The sequence below is a fragment of the Cetorhinus maximus genome, unplaced genomic scaffold (genome assembly GCF_964194155.1).
Source record: "Cetorhinus maximus unplaced genomic scaffold, sCetMax3.hap1.1 HAP1_SCAFFOLD_790, whole genome shotgun sequence".
NCBI lineage: Eukaryota > Metazoa > Chordata > Chondrichthyes > Lamniformes > Cetorhinidae > Cetorhinus > Cetorhinus maximus.
Genome location: NW_027596732.1, coordinates 137,363 through 162,788, shown reverse-complemented (window position 1 = coordinate 162,788; position 25,426 = coordinate 137,363). Strand labels below are relative to the sequence as shown.

Here is a 25,426-nt window from a genome sequence, read left to right as displayed (position 1 = left end):
GTCTCTTTGCAACACTCAGTGTTTCTCTCCTGAGGCAAAAAAATGTACAGATGAGCTACAAATACAGACAAAGGCAATTCAGTCAGCATTCATGCCATGGCATCATTGCAGCACAGAAGGAGGCTATTCAGCCCATTAAATCCGTGCCTTTCCTTGTGCAAGGAAGGATCAGGCAGCCAATGCTCCCTGCCCCAGCCTTCCATTAATGTTGTATTTTTAAATTCCTCAACATCATTTTCTTTTGCCCCTTGAGAATTTTCCATTCTTCTCCTTTTTGTTCCCTTATCCTGAAGGCCCTCGGTTTTGTGAGATTCTATGAGCTCTGGCTCAGCTAGTGCAGTACAGGCTATGCTGAACAGAGCTTAGCTCCACAGCAGTAGAGTTTGTAGCTGATAGCTGTGTCATCAGGAGAACCAGTACAAGAATAGATGTTTATAAACTAATCAGTACAGCAATCAAAGAATCTTAATGGCACAGAAGGAGGCCATTCGGCCCATCGTGTCTGCACCAGCTCTCCAAATGTGCACTATGACCTAGTGCTCTGCCTTTTCCCCGTACCCCTGCACATTGTTTCCATTCAAATAATCATCTAATGCCCTCTTGGCTGCCTCGATTGAACCTGCCTCCACCGCACTTCCAGGCAGTGCATTCCAGACCTGAACCATTCGTTGTGTGAAAAATTTCATAGAATTAGATAGAATAAACCACACAGAATTAAGCCATTCAGCTCAACTAGTCCATGTCAGTGTTTATGCTGTACTTGAGCATCCGCCCATCCTTTCTCATCTAAATCTGCCATCTTAACCCTCTCCTCTCTTCTGACTGATATTCTGCCTGGCATGGGTTAGCATGGATGGGGCATGGGGAGCGTATGGGGTGAGGAGGGATGAGGGTGGAGGGCTACTATATGTTTTATTGGCTTCTTTTTTAAACACAGTGCTGGTGCACCGAGACAGGCCTTCCACCCAGTCCCCCTCTGCACCCGGCAGCCTCCACACTGTTTCTGTGGTCACCCACCAGGACTTCCGTTTGTACCTGCGCCACCTGGACTGAAAATCCAAACCGGCGGGGCATTTCCTGCCGGGTCGGGTTTGCAGAGCCGGGCATTGTCTCCCCAACCCAGGAGCGAAAATCCATGCCTTTGTCTGTATTCTATGAATTGCATTCAGAACAATGTGCGTATCGTTCAAAAGCTGAATATTTCTGGTGACACAAATATTGTGAGTTATCCATTAACTGCCTCAGAATTTTGTATAGCAATTCTGTAGCGTCACACAAACTGGCAAATGGTTTCGGCCAGTTACTTAAAATCTCCGAAATGTCATTAACGTTAAAATTGATTGACCCCCACCATGAACTCACCTGTTTTCACAGTGAAATCGAGCAAGAATATCGCTGGCTTTTGTCTCATTGTCCAGCTGAATGGCCATGGAAACCTTTGAAAGCTGAGTGGCATAAACGCGAATAACTCCCTCTGGTATGTCCGTCTATCAAGAAAAGGAGAAAATCTTTTTTAAATTTCATACAAATATTTCTTCGTGCTTCTATCATATCCTTTATTTGAACTGACAGCATTTGCTCAGATGTTGTATGCTGGCTCTATTTACTTAACTACTGAAGTGCAAGATTGATCCAAAACTGACAGACAGAATATAAAAGTAATCAAGCAAGATCTTTATAAATCACACCTGGAGCATTGTCGACCATTCTGGGCACCACACATAAGGAAAGACGTAAAATCCTTCGAAAGGTTGCAGAGGAGTTTTACCAGGGTGAAGGCCTTCAGTTATGAGGAGGAGTTGTGAAAGTTAAGACTGTTTGCATTAGAACAGAAAAGTTTAAGAGGTGACCTAATAGAGGTTTTCAAGATGATGGGTTTTGATAGAACAGAAAGAGAAAAACTATCCTCTCTGGCGAGTGGGTCAATAACCACACATATAGATTTAAAGCCATTGGCAAAATATCTAGAGTGGTCACAACTGCTCTTTCAAAGAGCCAGCACAGGCACAATGGGCAGAATGGTCTCTTTCTGTGCTATAAGGTGTCTTTAATCCTATGATAGAAGAAAAAGGAATATTGGTGAGTCAATGATAAGGCATAGGGAGTGTACCTTTAAACTGTGCCCCAAAGTGGTAGGACACAAGTTCACACCTGGGATCTCCCACAAGGCGGGCTCCTGGTTTCGGTTGCGCCCTCGGGGAGAGAGACAGGGTGGGGGAGAGCCATTTCCCCTGAAGGCAGGAGGGAAAAAAAATGAAGGACTTGTCAGCCACGTCACTTTTGTCCGTCTTCTGTTCTCGCTTTCGTTCATCTTCCGCACCTGGGCAATCATAAAGGACGGAATCTGTGAAAGATGGGAGAACAGCAACAGTTATTACTGTTGTAAAACACTCGGACTCAGATTTTACTGTCAAACAACGGTGAGGCCAGTGACGCTTACTGTTCTTTATACACAATTGGAACAGCAACTTCAGGTGAGGGTAAGATGCGTCGTTAAATATTAAATATCTGAATGTTACTGTCACCATTCCCTTCACAAACATGGCATCTCACTGTCTGCTTCACCACTGAGTGGTGTGAAGTTGCTCTCTTTGAGCAGTAGATACGAACTAAACTTATCACAACAAGTTGTATCTTGTCCATTCCAGTGTGTAGCCTTTTAGTAATGTGGTAAGTGTTAATAACTTCCATACAATCTTTTTTGCAATGAAAATTAACTATTACAAAAGTATGGAGTCTCACCTTCTTCGGGTTTTTAAAATGTAAAATGTAATATTTTTTCAAAAAAATGTTAACAGTCTTTTCTCTCTTTCTTTCTTTCTCTCTCTTTATTTTTCTTTTTGTACCTGATTTGACATTGAATTCACTCACTTTAACTTACACTCCTTCTCAGTTCTTATGCTGCTTATTTCTCAATCCTTCAGCCTGATTGATTAAGAACACACACTGTTGCTTAACCAGTTCACCCAGGTCCCAGATGCCCAGTTTCCCTCACTGCGATATTATGAGCTTGAACTTCCAGCAACCTGTCACACAAAGATGTAAAGACCTGAATGTGCAAAGGTAAGTCTGTCTAATGGTGGAAGCCATTAGGTGCCCTAGCACAGCAAATTCTGGCCTACTATCTTGCACTGCACACAGACCCTGCTTACTCAGAGAGGACATATGGATGCCTGCATGAAAGTGTCACACTACTACAATAGCAAATAATCATCTGAGGCTACTGCTCAGACTTACCCTTGAGCAGATTAGGGCAGAGCAGAGTAGGAGGACTGTTAAAAACAAAAATAAAAATACCTGGAAAAAGTCAGCAGGTCTGGCAGCATCTGCGGAGAGGGACACAGTTAACGTTTTGAGTCCGTATGACTTTTCATCAGAATCTAGTAAAAATAGAAAAGAGGTGAAATATAAGCTGGTTTAAGGTGGGGTGGGGGGGTGGCGGTGGGACAAGTAGAGCTGGATAGAGAGCCAGTGATAGGTGGAGATAGCCAAAAGATGTCATAGACAAAAGGACAAAGAGGTGTTGAAGGCGGTGATATTATCTGAGGAATGTGCTAATTAAGGGTAGAAAGCAGGACAAGCAAGGTACAGATAGCCCTAGTGGGGGTGGGGTGGGGTGAAGGGAAGGAATCGAAAAAGGCTAAAAGGTAAAGATAAAACAATGGATGGAAATATATTTAAAAATAATGGAAATAGGTGGGAAAAGAAAAATCTATGTAAATTATTGGAAAAAAAAGGGGGATCGGAAAGGGGGTGGGGATGCAGGAGAGAGTTCATGATCTAAAATTGTTGAACTCAATATTCAGATCGGAAGGCTGTAAAGTGCCTAGTCGGATTAGGCACTTTACAGCCTTCCGGACTGAATATTGAGTTCAACAACTTTAGATCATGAACTCTCTCCTCCATCCCCACCCCCTTTCCGATCCCCCTTTTTTTTCCAATAATTTACATAGATTTTTCTTTTCCCACCTATTTCCATTATTTTTAAATATATTTCCATCCATTGTTTTATCTTTACCTTTTAGCCTTTTTCGATCCCTTCCCTTCACCCCACCCCACCCCCATTAGGGCTATCTGTACCTTGCTTGTCCTGCTTTCTACCCTTAATTAGCACATTCCTCAGATAATATCACCGCCTTCAACACTTCTTTGTCCTTTTGTCTATGACATCTTTTGGCTATCTCCACCTATCACTGGCCCTCTATCCAGCTCTACCTGTTCCACCCCATCCCCTTAAACCAGCTTATATTTCACTTCTTTTCTATTTTTACTTAGTTCTGTTGAAGAGTCATATGGACTCGAAACGTTAACTGTGCTCCTCTCCGTAGATGCTGCTGAGTTTTTCCAGGTATTTTTATTTTTGTTTTGGATTTCCAGCATCCGCAGTTTTTTGCTTTTATCTTAGGAGGACTGTTATACCTGAGTGCCTCAACACTGATAGTGACCCCTTGACCTCTTCAAAGTCCTCACAGAACGATGACACAGATTTTTATAATTGTAGTGCAAATGACATCATCACGTCAGGCGCTTCACATAAAACTGCACATAAACCTGTCTAGCAATATCCTTTAACACCATCCTCAACAGAGTAGCCATTGTTATTAATGTGGTTCCTAATTCTCTTCATGTCAGTCAGCCTCAAATGCCTTATCTGAGTGAGATTACAGAATCGGTGCCAGGCTAAGTTCAGTGTTGTCAGTGACCTCTAATTTAACTGACTCTCCATTCGCTTCCTTTAAATGTGATAGAGGGAGTTTTCATCTCCTGCCTCTGACATGGACGGGGGAAGACCACGGCCGGGATTTTCCAGACCCGCTTGCAGCCGGGATTCTCCGGGGCCGCCGAAAGTCAGTGGACTTTTGGCTGGCTCTTCAAATTTCCCATTCCAGCCCGTGACGGGCCCTGCCCATTTTCACCGTGTTTGAATCCAACGTATCACATAAAATTCTTCAGAAGCTTTATGTGGTGGGTGCCGGAGACGGCTTCCCCTCTCATTAGGCTATTTAGGGCTGAGATGAGGAGAAATCTCTTCACTCAAAGCGTTGCAAACCTTTGGAATTCTCTACACCAGGGTTTGTGGACGCTCAGTCATCATGTATATTGTAAAAATATGGGGATAGATGTAGCTAAGTTGATGGAAGTTCAGCCATGATCCAATTGAATGGCAGAGCAAGCTTGACGGGCCTATTACTGCTCCTGTTTCACATGTTCTTATGTTCACCCAAACCACTCGTAAAAATGCACATTCAAAACAAAAGACAATTTTAATAACAGTTCCATACCCCAATCAGGACAAATTATTTACTCTTGAGGGTCACCAACCATCCAAGACTGTCCTGGAGTCTCCATCAGTTAATCTCCAGGACACACCCACGAGCAACTTGGGATAAAAATCACTGGGGCCTTAAAAGAATTGGGGTTTTTTTTTTCATTTCGTTCGAGCACTTTTATTTATTTACTTCATCATCCTATGCCAGTCAGCCAGTGAATTAACCTACTCAATGATACTTCACTGGAAATCAAACAGCCTTTATTCCCAGGTCCCATATTTTTACAGCCAACAAACAAATAACAATTTACAAAGAAGATTTTTGTAAAAAAAAAAACGTAATTGTATTACTGCCCCTGTGAAATTTCTCCCTGTTTGCTCGCAGCAGTGTCCTGGAGATTAGTCTTTAATTCCTGGAGATTCAAAGGGTCTGGAGGATTGGCAACACTAGTGATTATTCTCATTCGAATTCTCGGCCTACTTGAGAAAGGCTGGAAAGGAAGTGGTGTAGAGTGCTGGGTGGTGCAGGTTCACTCACAGTCCACAGGATGTCCTGGTATTTGATGAGTAGTTGTACGATGTTGGCAGCTTTGGTGGCTGCCTCTGCCTCTTGGTGGTTCCCACTTCTCCCTTTGCACATGAAGAGGTTTGGTGCGACAATCATGGAGACATTCCACAGGCTCATTCTGTTTTTGGCCTCATTTGCTACGACTTTGCTGAGATATTCCAAGAGAGCCTGGGGAGGTGGGGTGGGGAAGTGATAAAGGAAGAAAGGGATTCAATTCAATTGTAATGTGCCTTCCTTTCACTTTTTGTTTTATACAAGGAAGATTCTGTTTGCATTCCACACTTACCCACATTTTCAGAGGATTTGGCGCCCTAATATCTGAATGTCATAATGCTCCCACTATTTGTAAACAATATGCAGGAAGTATATTTTGCACAATATACTATTTGTTTATGAAATCAACCTATAAGCTTTGATTAGGAGCTTTTGGACCAATTCTGTGAATGAACTATGGAACAGCTAATGAATTTTAATTGGCATCTCATTTCACTTACTAATATCAAGCAACTTTTCAATCCAGCCAGTTAACTAGATCTTAAATTTGCTGACATTATGAAGATGGGGTTGCTCCCTTTGCAGTTCCAAACACATCAAAACAATTATGTGTGAGACTCGTAGAACCTTGCAGTACAGGAGATGGTCACTCGGCCCATCCAGGCTGTGCAGCTCTATGACCCAAAGGGAAAAATCAATTCAGACCAGTACTCTTATTTCCCAGTTTTTACTGGTGTTCCAATTTAAGGTATATAAGACCACTTTCGACCAATATTCTTATTTCCCAATTCTTAATGTTTTTTCGTTCTGGGGAATGATCTAATTACTCTTACTCCCCTGCTCTTTCCCCACAACAGATGTTTCCAAAGGCATCCGAAGGATTTAAACCAAAACAGAAGAGGACCATCAATCTCCAGCGATGTGGGAATAAGTGAGGTGAATGATCTGCACATTGGGATTGCTGCTGTCAGTGTGTGGGGAATGATGCTTTATATAACAACAGGCCCTTTTATTTGTTGTCAGCGAACAGTTTGCCTACACAGGTCTTTCACTTCACATAATCAGTCACAATATCAATGCAAAGTTCACTAAAAAGCTGCCAGGATAGGTGTGCAGTGTAGGAGTCCTAATCAGTGACTCTATTAGTAAAAGTGGAAAAGAGAATGGGTCTAGATATAAAACAACCTTTAGTGGAAAACTGTTATCAACAAAGTTAATATACAAGCAAAAAACAAAATACTGCAGATGCTGGAAACCTGAAACAACAACAGAAAATGCTAGAAAAGTTCAGCAGGTCTGACAGCATCTCTGGAGAGAGAAACAGGGTTGACGTTTCGAGTCCGTATGACCCTTCTTCAGACCATATATAAGCCAATTAAGGCCTGCCCAGCGTGAAACGCGGCTCGTCACTGGTCGGGAAGGGCCGAGCGGGGGTGGGGGCCTGTCGGGCGTCGGGTCCAAAGGTGACCCGGCGACTGGTTTAACAACGGCCCAGGCAGTCCCTGGATGGCTACCATGGGAAGAATGTCTCCTCTGTATCTCCAACGTTCAAGTTATGGAGTCACGTGTGGCTGGAGATGCCAGGCGGGAGGGAAGGTCGGGTGGGCACTTAGCCCACCGCTTTTCAGAAGAGTGCCTCGCCATCCTGCTGGAGGAGGTGACTGCCAGGAGGGGACAACCTTGTCCCCAGAGATGGGAGGAAGAGGCCACCGCACCTCACAAAGAGGGCATGGGAGGAGGTGGCAGCGCTGGTTAGCAGCCGTGACGTGGTGCGGTGCACATGAGTGCAGTGCCGGAAGGGTTTCCATCACCTGCTGCGTTCAGGAAGGGTGAGTACCATGTTGGCATGGGTCAGTGTGCAGAAGTGTTACGGTGTGTCAGGCCCCCGTGGAGCTCAGGGGTGCTAGAATCTGAGTGCCAACTGTCAATGACGCCGGAACTGGCCGAGGGGGTGAGCCCTGGCTGCTTGGACTGAGCTCGAGAGCCGGCACACTCCCCGTGCAACCAACCACCAACCGAAATATCACTCGACTGTGTGGTGATGTCAGGGCGCTCAGCAGACATCATCGTGCGTTATTTTACGCCCGATCGGGTCTGGCACACGTCTGCTCATGGAGTGTAAAATTCTGCCCATAAAGTCCAGACCAGTCAAGGACGGCAAAACCTCTTCCCTAATGGGCATTCATGCACCAGAAAGGGTTTTATGACAATCCAATAGTTTCACAGTCACCATTACTGATATTTTTTTAAAATGTATTTAACCAAATTTAAATTACCCAGCTGCAGTTGGTAGATTTGAACTCATATCTTGATCACCAACTCAGGCCACTATATTACTGAGCCAGTAACATAACCATGCTGCTACTGTCCCACATATTTAACCTTGCGTGTACCTGACCATATTTAGAATATTTTGTTGAGTGCCTGATATACTCTGCTGTTCATTATACAGGTTGAACATCAGGGAGACCCCCAATTCTGCCACTTGCAGCCATATGTACCTTGATAGTGTCTCTGTTGGGGTCAGGCAGTAACATGATGATAAGGTGTAGAGCTTGTAACTGCAACTTGGTCAGCGAGATATCTGAAACCAAAACAGAGATAGCAGTTAAGATGCAAAATCTCATCTTCTGTACAAACGGAAAGGACAACATTATCATTTGGATGAAATGTTAAACTGTCCCAACTGTCTCTCATGTGGTTGTTAAAGATCCAATGGCACTATATCGAAGAACAACAGGGAAGTTCTCCCCAGTGCCCCAGCCAATATTTATACCATAAGCAATACCTAAAAGCAGATTGTTTAGCCACTATCACATTCCTGCTTGTGGGAGCTTGCTATAGCCGCTGTGTTTCCTACATTACAACAGTGACTACACTTCGAAAGTGTGAAATGTAAAAGTGTAAATGGTTGTAAAATGCTCTGGGACATCCTGAGGTTATGAAAGGTGCTATATACTTACAAAGCTTTCTTCCTTTCATTCTGCAAAAGAGGATTTCTGGACAGCGTTAACTGATGTTGAGTCAGCCGCTGCTGCCTTATAACCTTCCACCCTTAAATGCGAGGTTCTCGAGCAGCACGTATATATATGAATGCATTTCTTTTCACGGAGTTAAAGATACAGCAATTTAAGAAATAACTTTCATTTACATGATAAACTCTACTGCCTCTCAGAGTGAATCATGCAGAATATTCATCCATCATAGTTGTAGATTGATATTGCTACACTTGAAAATTATTCTTAAAATTTTCTTGATTACTTTTCCATAAGAAAACATTTTGGGAAGTTTGATATTTTAAAAATCAGCCAATAGTGACTATCTATAATTTCACAGTGGGCGGAATTTTCCCGGAACTGCACTAAGCGCGGTAGCGGGCTGGTAAAATGAAGTCCAATGTCTGTTCAAATGTTTAAAAATTTGACCTCAGGATGTGAGTGATCATTCACCCCAAGCAATGACCATTTATATCGCTTGGATTTGAGTCACATGTAAACTATACTGGGTATGGGTGGCATTTTGGTCCATGAAGGGCATTAATGAAGCAGGTGGATTTTTACACTAACGGCCAGGGTTTTCCAGTCCTGTCGTGGAGGGACCCATCGCGGGAGATGCCGTGGCCCAGCCAAAAGTCCATTGACTTTTGGTAGAACCGGACAATCCCGGCAGCAGACAGGGCCGAAAAATCCCGCCCAATGTAGGGATTAGCCCACAGGTATATTGAATTCAGCTCCACAAGTGGCTATGTGGAATATGAAGTCACAACTTCTAGTCCAGTATCATAAGCGACACACAAATGTCTCCTTGTGGAGTGAAACTAAAATTCATCGATGGAAATGAATTTAAGAAATCCATCCTGGGGGAGAGTTCACCATATGTGTGTACAGGTGCTCCTTAGAGGATTGAATATGAAAATGTACATTTTAAGGTGGAAAAAGTCTGCAGTAACACATATCGGGCCGAAGTTTACCGCAACTCCCCCCCCTCTCACTGCCAACAGGATGGCAGCAGGGGTGGGGGGTTGCAGGTGGTGTAAAATTGGATTGGGCACATGGCATCAGCACCATGCTTGACACCTGCTAATCCCTGTGGGCATTTTACCTGCAGCAGCAGTGGTGTTAGTGGCCCACTGCCTTGTGGGCTAATTGAGGAGCTTAAGGGCCCTTTTCACTGCTGCTGGAGGTGTGCTGGCAGAGCCAGTCGGAATGCCTCCTGTTCGGGCACCCTATGCCTATCGGAGGCCGCCACCCCAAGTTTACCCCCTCCCCCCCGCCACGTTTACCCTCCCCACTGCCTCATTGACCTCAGACCACCAGCCTTTACACTGGGACCTGCTAGACTGGCCCCAGCAGAGCCCTGGACTCACCTTGTTAGGGTTTATGACTCCCCTTCTTCAGGGAACTTGCTGCAGTCCCAGCAGTGGCCACCGCTCCTGGTGACGCTGCAGGGACACCAGAGCTGCTGGTCATTTGATTGACCACCAGCTCTCAAAGAAGGGAATCCCTTTCAGAAGGGGCAGAGGTTCAAGCCAATCAAAGACCTGACAACCATGCCCAACATAAAATGCAGCCCATCATTTCCTGGCTACAAGGAAAAGAAAGCCTTGTATTTATATAGCACCTTTCATGACCTCAGAACAATTGACAGCCAATGAAGTACTTTGGGCATCTAGTCACTGTAGTAATGTAGGAAACATGGCAACCAATTTATGCATAGCAAGCTCCCATAAACAGCAATGAAAGAAATGACCAGACTATATTTGTGACGTTGATTGAGGGATAAACATTGGTCAGGACACTAGGGATAACTCCCCTGACCTTCTTTGAAATACTGCCATGGGATCTTTTTTGTCCACCTACGAGGGCAGCTGGAGTCTTAATTCCCTGGAGTGGGACTTTGATGTCACAACCTTCTGATTCAGAGGTGAGGTTGCTACTAACTGAGTCATAACAGAAAAATTAACACTGTGTTTGGCTGGGACTTTGTCAGATCGAGCACCAGGTGGTAAGCACAGCCAGGGAGGGATGGCGGGTACATAACAATGTATATACATTTCATTGTTATGATTTCACTGATAAAAGCAAAGGGACAGCACTCGCCGCTCACTTCAAAGTGAGCTGCACATGAAGATCTCATGATCTCCACAGCCTGGATTTCCCCTATCCTGATATTAATTTGAATCTGCTGTCAAGTCAAGGGGATTTCCAGGTGTCCAGCACCAGTGATGACATCAAGTGAGTTGAGCAGCCAACCACATTGAAGCATTCTCACAGACAGCAAACTAGGAAATAAAATGCATTTATTACCCTTCACTTTTAAATATATTTAGATAAATAAGTGATTGGGACATGTTTTTGTTTCTTATTCTTTCATGGGGTTTGGGAATCACTAGCAATGCCAGCATTTGTTGCCCAGCCCTAATTGCCCTTGAACAGAGTGGCTTACTAGGCCATTTCAGAAGGCAGCTAAGAATCAATCACATTGCTATAGGTCTGCAGTCAGATTTAGGCCAGACCAGGTAAGGATGGCAGATTTCCTTTCCTAAAGGACATGAGTGAACAAGATTGTTTCTTTTTTATAACCATTGGTGATAATTTTATAGTCACCATTATTGAGACCAACTTTATACTCCAGATTTATTAAATGAATTTAAATTCCACCAGCTACCGTGGTGGGATCAGAAAGCATGTCCCCAGAGCATTAGCCTGGGCCTCTGGGTTACTAGTCCAATGACATTACCACTATACCACCATCTCCCACATATACATGGGATTACAGTAGAAGCTGAAATATCAAAGAAACTTTAAAAAAAATTATAAATATGGCATCTTTGCATAAATCTAAAATTAGTTTTTCAGGACCAGTGAGGCTGCTCAGTAGTAATTATGAGATTAGTAGCCCATTCAATTCCTGGTTGCACATCATTCAACAAGGTGCAACTTTTTCAAGGATTGTTACAGTGGGCCAACAGTGTTAAAGGGCAAGTTTTTGGCAGTTCAATGATTTTTAATCGATTGCAGTCTTTGGGGACACAATAAAATCACTGACAGCAACTTTTTGATTTCCACATTTAACAGCATGTGCTATCAGTTTTAGAAGAGTAATGACAGCGGAATGTTGATAATTTCATCATCATTACTACTGCAAAGTCCAGGCCATTATGCCTCCCGCTAGCAGACAAGAGAGAAGCATTGAAAGTGGCATTGTAAAAGCCCGAAATGCAAACTATGGCCGGGATTTTCCATGCCCAACGGCATTGGGCGTGTTTGGTGGCATGAGTGGACAATACGGCAAGAAGGAAAAAAATCAGTTTCACGACATCGTGAAACCAGTTTGCTATCATCCTCACCGCTTGCCGATGGTGGGCCGCATTCCCCGCCATCAGACATCGGGAACCTCATTGTAAAAGATCAGCATATCATTATAAGGCCAGCTCACTGGACTCATCCCCCCCGGATCGTCCGTCCATGTTAGTGGGAAAACACACTGATGTGTTTCACAACAGCAGACATAAGGCGTACTCTTGGTGGGCTGCACTTCGCTCGGGACTTTGAGGCTTGTTTGCCTACCTTGCTTCAGGCAGCACTCGCAGTCATTGGCGCCAGGCTTCACAGACAGCACCACATCTCTTTCAGGTAGGCTCACGGGCTGGTCTCTACCTACCAGATCAGCCATATGTGGGTGGCTTTTCAATGGCTGCAGGGCTAGATCTTGCTTGGGGAAGGGAGAGAAGTGGCTTCAGGTAAGGGAAGAGGTGGCAGGACAAGATATGTACTGGCAGAGAAGGGTATCCCAGGATGTGTGTGGGGACACAAGTTGATCTGTCCAAGTGGTCTCAAGATGGTGAGGGCTGAGGAGGCAGTTCCCAGAGGAGATGAGGCCAGATGGACATGTGAGAGGCTAGATGAGGTCAGATGGGTGTGTAAAATGTTTTACCTGCCCGCTACCGCAGTTAGTGCAAATCTGGGACGATTCCACCCTATTGGCGGGGGGGGTGTGTGTGTGGAAGCGGGGTGGGAGGAAGAATGCTTGTGTGTGAGCACTGCTGCAAGAACAGATGTACCAACATGAAAAAAAAGATAAAGGTAAAACAAATGAAAAGAAAGCAAAAATATATTTAAGTTAAGACAAAGTCATACTTTGCACAGCTACAAATGCTGGAAGGTACTCCGCAGTGAGTAAAGGATAGGGCAGTTCTCTGATGAAAGTCTTCAGCAGGCACGCTACATCATTGTGATGGACTTGGTCCCAGTCAAAGGTGTCGTTGTAAAATCTTGCCTCCAACTCTTGTCGATAATTCTGTAAATGAAAATTACATTAATTTGAATCCAGTTTATATCTTGTGGCTCAAATAGAAAACAAAGCCGATTTTGGGGGGAATATATTAGTTTCAAATTAAGAAACTCTTACCTACATTTCTCTTAACTTAATATTAAATGCTACAGGGGATAACAGCAAAGCTAAATCGCTAATATTCGCTAAAGGCCGCATTGCAAGGGGAAGATAAAAATGTCTTCTGTCCGTGATTAAATTGAGCCGGAATGGAGTTCGGTCCTCACAGAATCACAGAATTGTTACAGTGCAGAAGGAGGCCATTCAGCCCATCGTGTCTGCATTGGCTCTTCGAATGAGTATTTCACCGTGTGCCATTCCCCCACTCTCACCCTGTAACCCTGCACATTGCTTCTTTTCAAATAATCATTTAATTCCCTCTTCAATGCCTCGATTGAACCTGCCTCCACCACACTCTCAGGCAGTGCATTCCAGACCCTAACCACTCTCTGAGTGAAAAAGTTTTTTCTCATGTCGCTTTTGCTTCTTTTACCAATACCTTAAATCTGTGCTCTCTTGTTCTTGAGCCAGTTAAACAGTTTCGGCCTATCCTCTGCCCAGGCTGCTCGTGATTTTGAATACCTCTATCAAATTTTCTTTCAGCCCTCTTTTCTCCAAGGAAAAGAGTCCCAATTTCTCCAATCTATCTTCATAACTGAAGTTCCTCATCCCTGGAACCATTCTTGTAAACCTCTCCTGCACTTTCTCCAATGCCTTCACATCCTTCCTAAAATGTGGTGCCCGAAACTGTACACAGGTCTAAAACAATACCCTTAAAAATTTAACTCCAATTGAATAGCAGAACAGATCTGAGGGGCTGCATAGCCCACCCCTGTTCCTAGCATTCCTCTGTGATCTCTGCTATCAACCTCTGTCATTCATAAGTATTTTCAAAATCTTCTTAAAAGTCCTGTATAGTAATAGAGAAACGCTTAATCCTAGGGTTTGAGTTCTTTACCTCTCTTAAGGACATCCTTTAAAAAAAAATGATTTTTGAATTCTCTTTTCCTCAGTAATACTTTATCTTCAGTACTTGAAATATTATTTTAAGATAAATATTTAACAGCAAATAATTTAAAATCCTCACCATTCAAGGAAGGCAGAATAATCCATGTAATAAGATTCCACTTTAAACATCTATACTGATCTCCTCAATGTCAGGATGTGTTGAATTCCCCCACTTCCACTTTACCCTGTTAAATATTCATTCCTGAGACGTTCGGGTCTCATTAAGTATTTAGTCATCTAATACTGGGTGAAATAATTTCATTTGGATAAAGATGGTCTATTCCTCCTGACTGCTTGATGATGGAAGGGCCATGTAGAATTGGCTTGGCTTGTTCAGCATTGTGTAAAATCCCAAATTTAACGGGCAATCTGCCCAACCCCCTGGGCAAGGTCAGTCACTACGGAATGAAGCTGCTAACCATTTCCCTCCACTGGTAGTCTTTTGCCTTTCTGCCACAGCATCAACATGCATTTTTTTGTTTGACTATATGTTAACTGAACAATTAAAAGGAAGCATCATTAACTTTAACCAAACTGACTCTACTTCTGAATGACATCAGTGTGGGTGTATATGGCTTAAAGGAACTGCGGAACTCAACAAAATGCATGAGCTCAATTAACCACACGCTGAACTGACAAATCACTTAGGCACAGTGGTTTACCAATTTATCTCTGCTGATTTACTGGTACTTCTTTCAATTTGGTCTACTGTATTTGCTGCTCACAATGCGCTCACTGGGGAGACTAAACACAGGTTGGGTGACCGCTTTGTGAAACAGCTCCACTCAGTTCGCAAGCATGACCCCGAGCGTCTGGCTGCTTGCCATTTTAATTCATCATCTTGCTCTCATGCTCACTTTTCTGTCCTCGATCTGCTGCAATGTTCTAGTGAAGCCCAACGCAAGCTGCAGGAACAGCACCTCATCTTCCGATTAGGCACTTTACAGCCTATGTACTTAACATTGAGTTCAACAACTTCAGACCATGAACTCTGTCCCTCGTTTTGATTCTGGCTTTTTGCCAGGTGCCGGTGTGAACCTTGTTTTCCATGTTTTTGCTTTTGGACAGAGCTGTTTATTATTCTGCCATTCACGCTCACTCTGGGCCAATGTTCTGTTCCTTTACTATAAATATTAACACTCCTTTTTCCTTTTAGTCCACGACATCTTTGTTATTTAACTTCTCTCGCCTTCTACTCTATCCCAAACCTTCCCTCTTGATTTTCCTCTCCCTCCCAACTCTCAATGGCAGAAAACCACATTGTGCACATTTCTACCTTCCTTCAGTTCTGAAGGAGAGTCATATTAGGCTCAAAACATTTACTCTGTTTATCTCTCCAGAGATGCTGTCAGACCTGCTGAGTAGTTCCATCGCTTTCTGATTGTATTTCAGATTTCCAGCATCTGCAGTATTTTACTTTTATCTCTGCTGATGTTTATTCAGTACACTTATCGTAAGGGATTGGCTTCAGAAACTGAACTGGACCAGCCAGATAAATACTGTGGCTACAAGAGCAGGTCAGAGGCTAGAAATTCTGCAGAGAGTAACTCACCTCCTAACTCCTCAAAGCCTGTCCACCATCTACAGGGCACAAGTCAGGAGTGTGAAGAAATACTCTCCACTTGCCTGGATGAGTACAGCTCCAACATACTCAAGAAGCTCGACACCATCCAGGTCAAAGCAGCCCACTTGTTTGGCACCCCATCCACAAACATTCACTCCCTCCACCACCGATGCACAGTGGCAGCAGTGTGTACCATCTACAAGATGCACTGCAGAAACTCACCACGGCTCCTTAGACAGCACCTTCCAAACCCAGGACCTCTGCCAGCTAGAAGGTCAAGAGCAGCCGATGCATGGAAGCACCACCACCTGCAAGTTCCCCTCCAAGCCACACATCATCCAGACTTGGAAATATATCGCCGTTCCTTCACTGTCACTGCATCAAAATCTGGAACTCCCTCCCTAACAGCACTGTGGGTGCACCTATACCGCATGGGCTGTAGCGGTTCAAGAAGGCAGCTCACCACCACCTTCCAAGGGCAACTAGGGATGGGCAATAAAAATGCTGGCCCAGCCAGTGATGCCCACACCCAGCGAAAGAATTATTGGCATTATTGGCAGAACATGGTGGCCATGGAATAGGGGTCCTTGGGAACTGACTGTATCAGGAACCAAACACGGCACAGGGAGACAATACTGAAACACTGGAAGGGGGGTGTGGTGGGCTATGTTTGACTTACCAAAAATGAAAAAGGCCTCACGCAGTACTGTTATCATCAAGTTCTCAATTAGCACAAGCAGACTTGTTTCCAAGGCACTTCATTTCACACGCGTTAGCAAATCTCCCTGTTCTTCCTTCGAGTTAGGGAGAAGAAACTATCGCCCAGAACGTCCTCAGGGCTTCTGTTTTGCCATTGTAGCTTTGGCAGAAACCTCGTTTACATACATAAATTGGATTTCCGCCAAACACCTGCCAGAGCTAAGGCATCTGAGAAGGAGGAGCCCAAAAGAAATTCTGATGCTAGTCTCACCCTGTGTTTATTCTGACAGGCTGAGTGAGTTGCAGCACCACCCCAAGAGGAAGCAAGAATAGCAGGGACTGGCGTTACTCTCATGGAATTACCCGACAATAGCTTGCATTTATACAGCACACTTATCGCAGTGAAACCAACCCCCACTCGCCCAACAGTAGTGCTACCAAACAAAATTTAACACAGAGACACATAAGGAAATATTAGATTGTATGATCAAAAGCTTGGCCAAAGAAGGTGGCTTTAATGGAATGTCATAAAGGAGGAAAGAGCAGTGGAGAGGCTTCGGGATGGAATTCCAGAACCGAGGGCCTTGGTAGGTGAAGGAGCGGCTGCCAATGGTGGAGCAATTAAAATCGAGGATGCTCAAGAGGCCAGAATTGGAGGAGTGCAAATACCTGAGGATTGTAGGGCTGGAGGAAGCTCCAGAGATAGGGAGGAGTGAGGCCATTGAAGGATTTGAAAACAAGGGTAAGAATTTTAAAATCGAGGCTTAACTGGGAGCCAGTGTAGGTCAGCGAGCGAAGGGGAGATGAATGAAAGGGGTTTGGTATGAGTTAGGACACAGGAAGCAGAGTTTTGGATGACTTCAAGTTTACTGAAGGTAGAACATGATGGGCTGGCCAGGATCGTGTTGGAATAGTCAAGCAACAAAGACACGAATGAAGGTTTCAGCAACAGATTGAGGGTCAGATGGTGTTACAGAAATGAAATTAGGCGATGCAAGTGATGGTGCGGACATGTGGTCAGAATCTCAACTTGGGACCAAATATAACACCAAGGCTGCAAACAGTCTGGTTCAGTCTCAGCCAGTTCCCAGGATAGCAATGGAATTGATGACAAAGGAGCGGAACCTTTCTCAGGGGACTGAAGGCTTTGGTATTCACAATATTTAATTGGAGGACATTTCTGCTCTTCCAGCACTGGACACTGGACAAAGCAGTCTGACAATTTAGAGTCAGTAGAGATGGTCGAGTGAGGTGGCGAAGGTGAGGTAGAGCTGAGTGTCGTCAGTGTAAATGCGGAAGCTGATGCTGTGTTTTCAGATGATGTCGTCCAGGGCAGTATGTGGATGAGAAATAGGGGGGCAAAGGGTAGCTTCTTGAGGGACACCAAAGGTTACATTACAGGAAAGGGAAAAAAGTCATTGCAAGTGATTCTCTGGCTATGATTTGATAGATAAGAATGGGACCAGGCCAGGGCAAGCTTACCCAGCTGGAAGCCAGTGGAGAGGCATTAGAGGAGGATAGTGTGGTCAACCATGTCAAAGGCCACAAACATGTCGAGATGGGAAGATTTCAATGGGCTGTGGGCAAGACATTGCCAACTCAAGGCTTTTGATGTTATTGATAGTTTATTCATTTTACTTTCATAGGCTAAATCACTTTCCTTAGCAGTGTAAACTGGAAATTATTCAGAGTAAGTCCTGTGATGCATTTGTTTACAGTTTGGGGTATCCTGTTATTGCTGTTGTTTTGTTTCCTCTCTTTAGCAACAGGCAAATTCTTTCCAGAACGGAATAGTTTAGCTGCAAGAAAACCAAACGTGTGCTTTTCTTTCTTAGGTTTCCCTTCTTCCAAATTATTGTCTGGTCACCCGAATGATGGAATGGTCTCGGTTTCGAGTTAAAATCATTTAAAGAAGCTTACTTTGTGTTTCCGATTACAGGCTGACTGAAGCTTCAGATTTCCTGCCAATCACACTGAACAAGAGGAAAAACTAGAGCATGTATCAATGAAAAGATAATGATTGATTTTTATAACTTAATGGAACTGGAAAAGAATCTCAGCACGGAGACCCTGGCCCTCCGCACAATGTGAAAGATGGACAGTATCGTGCTGGGATGTTCCTGACATAGTGGAGTGCAGGGCAATCTAAACCCAAAGCCTTCTCTGCCTCTCCATCCACTCCCCATCTTTCCCTTCTTCTTTCCCTGCTCTCACATTCGAAGTTCTCTTTACCGCAGCGACCACAAATTACATTCGTACAGGGCTCCTCATGTACAAAGAGAGCTCTCAGAGTGCTTTAGGATGCCAAAAGGAGACCAAGCAGGAAGGAGAGAAGCAAGGGTCGGTCTAGGAGAGTCTTTCCTTTCCCCTTTCGAGCCCTGTCCTGCCATACCAAAGCACAAAGGCAGACAGCCTGCATACTTTCAGTCTACCACCAGCAGTGATCTGTATACAGAAGCTTCTCTGTGAAACTGTCACATGGTGAATCACATTCCCAGTGTCCCATAGTGCTCCTTAATAAAAGGGCTTTGTTTCCCTCTGATACTCGAGGCAGGATCAGGATCTCATCACACGGCAGTGAGAGATGTCAAACCACAGGGAATGTCCTAATATGAGACCATGGTGGGCTAGTGTGAAGTAGGAGCTTTCCAGATCCCATTCGTTCTTCATCTTTTTAGACTGATTCTCATGTACGGTGCACACATAATCTGTAATCTTCCAATGCACATATAAGGCAGTGTGAGAACAGTGCACAGGCAGCTAAGGGAAATGTTTGGAGGATTAGTCACTCATCAGTGTCTTCCATTTTTCCAAACAGCCTAATTTTTTACTAAGCAACAGATATGATCAAGACGCATTTAAGCAGAACAAAGAAATGCCTCTTCATTGCCTGAACTAATAGAGTATGAGCCCTGATACTACCCCATCTGTCATACAAAGGGGATTTAAAACAAGTAACAATTACAGTATGGCTATGCAATCTGTGAGTCCTACAACATTTAAATGCAACAGAACATAATTAGTAACTAAATAGTTAATTATGTAAACAGTAATCAAGTAAACAGAGAAGATTTAACTGTGCTTTAATTAAACTCATGATATTTGCTGCAATATTAGTTGTAGAAGGATATTCGTTAACTATTCACATAGCTGAAAGCTGGGGCCTTGAGGGAGCAGAGCACAGGGTGGGCTGGGGCAGGGGGAAGTGAGGGGGTGCGGAGCAGTAGCCCAGAGGGAGCAGAGAAGGAGTAGTTGATGGGCAGGAGAGAGGAGCCCAGAGGGAATGGAGCACATGTGGGAGAGCAGGAAGGGAAAAAAGAACGTGATCCATATGAGGTCCTGAGCCGCGCTCTCTCCCTTCTGTCCCATTACACCAGCAGTGGGTTCACCTTTCAGAGAGCCTGACACATGTGAGGCAAACGACTTTGTTTGACAGCCCAAGATACAAAAGTTAGGACTTAGTGTCAGTATTCACTTTATGTCAAAGGTGACCTGAAAATGATCCATAACCCATACACAATTCACAATCAATCACCACAGCCACCTCCTAGAGCGTTTAAGTGTTGGTCTTCATCATTCTGCACTTGTGCTGATCACCCGATGATGTCACTGAGCAAGTGCCAGGGCATCATGTTCAACTCATGTTAAGCAGATACAGCTCTACGAGTGGCATTGGGCAGAGTTTAATGCCCTCTCCCATGGTAAGTTCGGTGGTGGGGGGGCATTTAATCAGGTGGGAGGGTGTGGACCCTGTCGCATTTCTGCTGGAAACACCTGGATTAAGGCCATGGAAGGATAGCTTGTGGACTGCCTTCCTGCCCCACCACCAATTAAGGCCCTTAAGCGGGCAATTGATGCCCAACTTAATGGCCTCATCCTGCCACCGCAGTGGGTGAAGGGGGTTTGGGGGGGTGGGGGGTGGGGGGCGGGGTGTGCACCATGCAAGGTACATGACATGCAAACTCGTGCAGGGATGCTTGCAGGCTCCAGAGGGGAGGGGGGATCCCTCATTCAAAGGCACTCGGTGTATGATGGAGGGGTCCAGCATCAAGAATTGAGGGGCCCACTGACAGCCACCCCTTTGCCCTTGCTGCTGACCCCCCTCACTAACCCCCCCCCACCCCACCTGACCCCTTACCCTGCGACCCACCATCACTCACCTGTAATCTGGGATCCAGTGACGATTGTGTTCCACCAGTAGCAGCCTTCGCTCCCTGGTGATACTGTCATGCAATAGAGCTGCTGGCCAATCAGAGGCTGGGTGGGACTTGCACCCCCTCCAGGGTCTTTGATCCTGGTGAAGGCTCACCACTGCCCAGTTAAGTGCCAGCATGGCAGGTCTTCCCTAAAAAAAGGGGGCACGAGGCTCTCACTGACTCTCCAGCCCACGGGTATTAAATATCACCCATTATGTCTAATGAAGTTATCCTCATTCATTCTCTATTTTTTTTATTCCTTCATGGGATGTCAGCATTGCTGGCTAGGCCAGCATTTATTGCCCATCACTTATTGCCCTTGAGAAGGTGGTGGTGAGCTGCCTTCCTGAACTGCTGAAGTCCATGTGCTGTTAGGAAGAGAGTTCCAGGGTTTTGATCTAGTAACAGTGAAAGAATGACGATTTGGTACCAAGTCAGGATGGTGTGTGGCTTGGAGGGGAACTTGCAGGTGGTGGTGTTCCCATACATCTGCTGCCCTTGTCCTTATAGGTGGTAGAGGTTGCGGGTTTAGAAGGTACTGTCGAAAGAGTCTTGGAAAGGTACTGCAGTGCATCTTGTAGATACTGCTACTGTGTGTCAGTGGTGGAGGGAGTGAATTTTTAAGGTGGTGGGTCGGGCGCCAATCAAGCAGGCTGCTTTGTCCTAGATGGTGTCGCACCTCTTCAGAGTTGTTGGAGTTGCACTCATCCAGGCGAGTGGAGAGTATTCCATCACACTCCTGACTTGTACATTGTAGATGGTGGTCAGGTTTTGGGGAGTCAGGAGGTGGGTTACTCACTACAGAATTCCCAGCCTCAGACCTGCTCTTTTGGCAACAGCATTTATATGGCTGGTCCAGTTTCTGGTCAATGGTAACGCCCCAGGATGTTGATAGTGGGGGATTCAGCAGTGGTGATGCCATTGAATGTCAAGAGGAGATGGTTAGATTCTCTCCTGTTTGAGATGGTCATTGCCTGGCACTTGTGTGGCACAAATGTAACTTAGGGCTTATCAGCCCGAGCCTGAATGTTGTCGAGGTCTTGCTGCATATGAACATGGACTGCTTCAGCGTCTGAGGAGTTGCGAATGGTGCTGAACATTGTGCAATCATCAGTGAACATCCCCACTTCTGACCTTATGACGGAGGGAAGGTCACTGATGAAGCAGTTGAAGATGGTTGGGCCTAGGACACTACCCTGAGGAACTCCTGCGGTGATATCCCAGGACTGGGATGATTGACCTTCAACAACAACAAGCTTCCTTTCTGCTATGTACTCCAACCAGTGGAGAGCTTTCCCCCGGTTCCCACTGACTTCAGCTTTGCTAGGGCTCCTTGATGCCATACTCAGTCAAATGCTGTCTTGATGTAATGAGGTCAGGAGCTGAGTGGCGCTGTTGGAACCCAAACTGAGCATCAGTGAGCAGGTTATTGCTGAGTAAGTGTCACTTATAGCACTGTTGATGACCCCTTCCATCACTTTGCTGATGATTAAGAGTAGACAAATGGGGCGGTAATTGGCCGGGTTGAATTATTCTGTTTTTCGTGGACAGAACAAGCTGAGGCAATTTTCCATATTGTTGGGTAGATGCTAGCATTGTAGCTGTACTGGAACAGCTTGGATAGGAGCGTGGGTAGTTCTGGAGCGTAAGTCTTCAGTACTATTGCTGGACTGCTGCTAGAGCCTTAGCAGTATCCAATACCTTCAGCTGTTTCTTGATGACAGAAGGAGTGAATTGAAATAGCTGAAGATTGGCATCTACGAAGCTGGGAATCTCAGGATGGGGCTGAGATGAATCGTCCATATAGGACTTCTGGCTGAAGATGGTATGTCTCACTAAAGCTACATTGCAGCTCAAATTATGTTGATATGTTCAATTCTGTGGATTTGTCAAATTCAGCCTCATAGCATCCCATATGATCTCACAATACTGGCTCATTGGGTCACTGATTTTAAGTATAGATAGATTCAGAAACCACCTACTTCAAATCCACAACATTACATTGCCCATCTTAGGCCATCTGCTGCAGAAACCTCTGTCCATGCCTTTGTTCCCTTTAGATTATTGGCTAGTCTGCTCCCCTGTCCAACCTCCACACTCCGTAGGCTCGAGCTCATCCAAAGCTCTGGTGCCCGTGTCCTAACTCTGACCGATTCACCTATGACCCCTCTGAGCGCTAACCTAGGTTGGCTCCTGGTTCGTCAATGCCTCAATTTTAAAATTCTCACCCTGGGAAACATGCCAAAATGGCAATGTAACTTGCCATCAGATTCTCTCTCACTCTCCGTCAAGAAGCATATGTCCTCTGATTGACCCCCTTCACCCTATATAGTACTGTACTGAGAACAGGAACTCAATAAACAAAGAATTTTGGGTGATGACCATTCTGTGATGACACAATACTCAATTATCAGTCACTGCCTTTAAGCATTAATACGCTTTTTCACTTAAAAATATCTTCAGATGGTCATTGAAAACATTTAAGTTTCAATGATTAACTCGGGGCCCATATTTTGACATTATTTCATGTTGACCTCTAACCCGCACATCGTGGCTTTTAAACTTCATCGCTCTTAGCAGCAATTTCTTCTCAACTGGAATGAACTATTGACCTTTTAGAAGGCCACGGTCCAAGGAATGACCCGTTATTTTATGTCATGACGCTGTAATGAATATTAATCATGAGAAGGCGAAAGGGAAGTAACTCCTACCTTCACTCGTGAGGCAGACCCCGGTACTCGGAGAATTCCCTCAGCATCCAAACCAGTTTGCTCCATTCTTGACAAAAGCTAGGACAAGGAATATTTATGATACAAATTTAACCTATTTTCATTATGGCAACTCAAGTAAACACATTTGAATGAAAGGGACAGAGTAAGTGTCACTTATTGTTCGTGCTGGGTCAGCCAGATCTGAAATCCCTTCAGTCTATCCTTCATTTCAAGCATCACAATTATGCTCCTGCACCAACCCACCTCTGATGCAGTTGGAACTTTATTCATGTAACAGGAGTAGGCTATTAAACCACCACCTCTACCCCAAGCCTGTTTGGCCATCTCTCTCACCAAGTCCACTTACTTCCCTCTCCGTATAAGACTCTCTGCCCCTTCCACAGCTTATCTGCTGCTGAAACCTGCACATCTTTGTTAGCTCTAAATTATTGCCTCTTCCAATGCTTTCCTGGGCCAGTCTCCCATCTTCCACCCCCACATAAACTTGAGCTCATCCAAAACTTGGCTCCCCTTATCCTACCTTGCACCAAGTCATTGTTAAGCTAGGCTCACTATTGGCTCCCAGTCCGACAACACATTGGGCCTGAACTTCCTCGGAGTGGCAGTTAGTGTCAGATTGTCACTCCATGCCCAAATACCAACCTCAATTTTTTTCAATGCTATCTCGCCTGACCTTCTGATTCAGGTTGGGTGAGATCCAGGCAGCGCAGCACATCTCCAGGGCCCAGCGTCGAAGTCCAGGAGAGTCGAAATGAAGGAGGCCATGCCCCTTTTTTTAACAATGCCAGCTGCCATAAACCAAGGTTTAAAGACCCATTGAAATTTAAAGGTCTTTGACAGGCCAGAGAGAAGATAAGAGTCTAAAGTAAGCGGATAGATTTTGAGGTGCGGGGTGGGAATCAGAGGCTGTGGGGGGAGTTGGAGATCGAGGGGTTGGAGGTCCAGGGGGATCAGAGGTCCGGGGGGGGGGTCAGGTCTCAGGTCGAGCTGGTCCTCGGGTCCAATCGGTTCGGGCCTTGGGAGGGGTTGTGGGCGGGAGGGTGTCAGGCCTCAGATTGGGTCCAGTTGGGCCTGGGAGGGGGATATATGTGAGGGTCGGCAACGCCAGTAGGGGAGGGGAGAAGTCCCATGTGGGTGGGAAGAATCCCATGGGCGAATAGTCAGGGGGCGGGGGGGAAGACCCTGGGGCGTCTAGGGGGTGGGGACATCCCGTGGCCGCACGTGGTCGGGGGGTGGGGGGATTTCCATGGGGGGCTGGTCTGGGTCTGTAGAATAGTTACCCAGAAGTTAGAAGTGGTTTTAATCCTTCTAATATTTTCTGGATAACTATTGGTGTAACCCAGTTGGAACCAACCGAAGTTTGCGATTTAAATCACATTTTCGATTGGTTCCCAGTGCAGGGCAATTGCCCAAGGGAAGTTTGCACTTCTGGGCAATTGCTGTGCAAACCTCACCTTGTGAGCTTCCAAAGGGGATTCCTCAGCGCATCTTTGGGTACCCCCACAATACGATGCTGGGGAGCTCAGAAGTCACTGTAAATCGCCTCATCCCTCCATATCTCTCCTTCAGCCCTACTACCCTTGGGGATCTTTATTCTTATAAGTACCTTGCTTTGATAAACCGGCTTCTTACATCTGCTAGATCTGCTAAAAAGTTCTTACCAGAGTCGAGGAAATAAAAGCCTTCTTCTGGGAAGCACATGGACTTAGAAAGACCGTTACTTTACTAGCAAAGCAAAGCTCTACCCGAGTGACCCATTTGATAGAAGAGCTTGTGCTTTTTTGTGTTAATGATCTCCTCCAAGTCGATTCTTCCCAGCATTTCCAGACAAGCTGCCTCCACCTTTCCAACCCTCTACCCTCACCTTACAGCCTTACGTTTAACAAAGGGACCCACACAAAAAAGTAAGAGTCACGACCTCTTTGCAGCCCACTAAGTGCTTCTTCCCTGGAACCAAGCCAGGGATAATACTTTATGACTTAATTGCTTAAAAGCCTGTATTCACGGTTTACACCCCAGCACTCAATTCCACAGCTGAACCACAAACTGTGTGTCCTCAGGCCA

At 45.1% G+C, this 25,426-nt stretch overlaps 1 protein-coding gene across 1 annotated transcript in view; it reads right to left on the bottom strand.

Moving 5' to 3' along the window:
• arhgap28 (Rho GTPase activating protein 28) overlaps positions 1 to 25,426 on the bottom strand; it is a 163,421-nt gene that overhangs the window by 5,990 nt on the left and 132,005 nt on the right. The window contains exons 8-13 of the mRNA XM_078535969.1: positions 23,342 to 23,419; positions 12,971 to 13,130; positions 8,333 to 8,415; positions 5,808 to 6,005; positions 2,111 to 2,344; positions 1,363 to 1,487 (exon numbers count right to left, since the gene is read on the bottom strand). Coding sequence (XP_078392095.1) covers positions 1,363 to 1,487; positions 2,111 to 2,344; positions 5,808 to 6,005; positions 8,333 to 8,415; positions 12,971 to 13,130; positions 23,342 to 23,419 — 878 coding nt within the window. The remainder of the gene's footprint in view (positions 1 to 1,362; positions 1,488 to 2,110; positions 2,345 to 5,807; positions 6,006 to 8,332; positions 8,416 to 12,970; positions 13,131 to 23,341; positions 23,420 to 25,426) is intronic.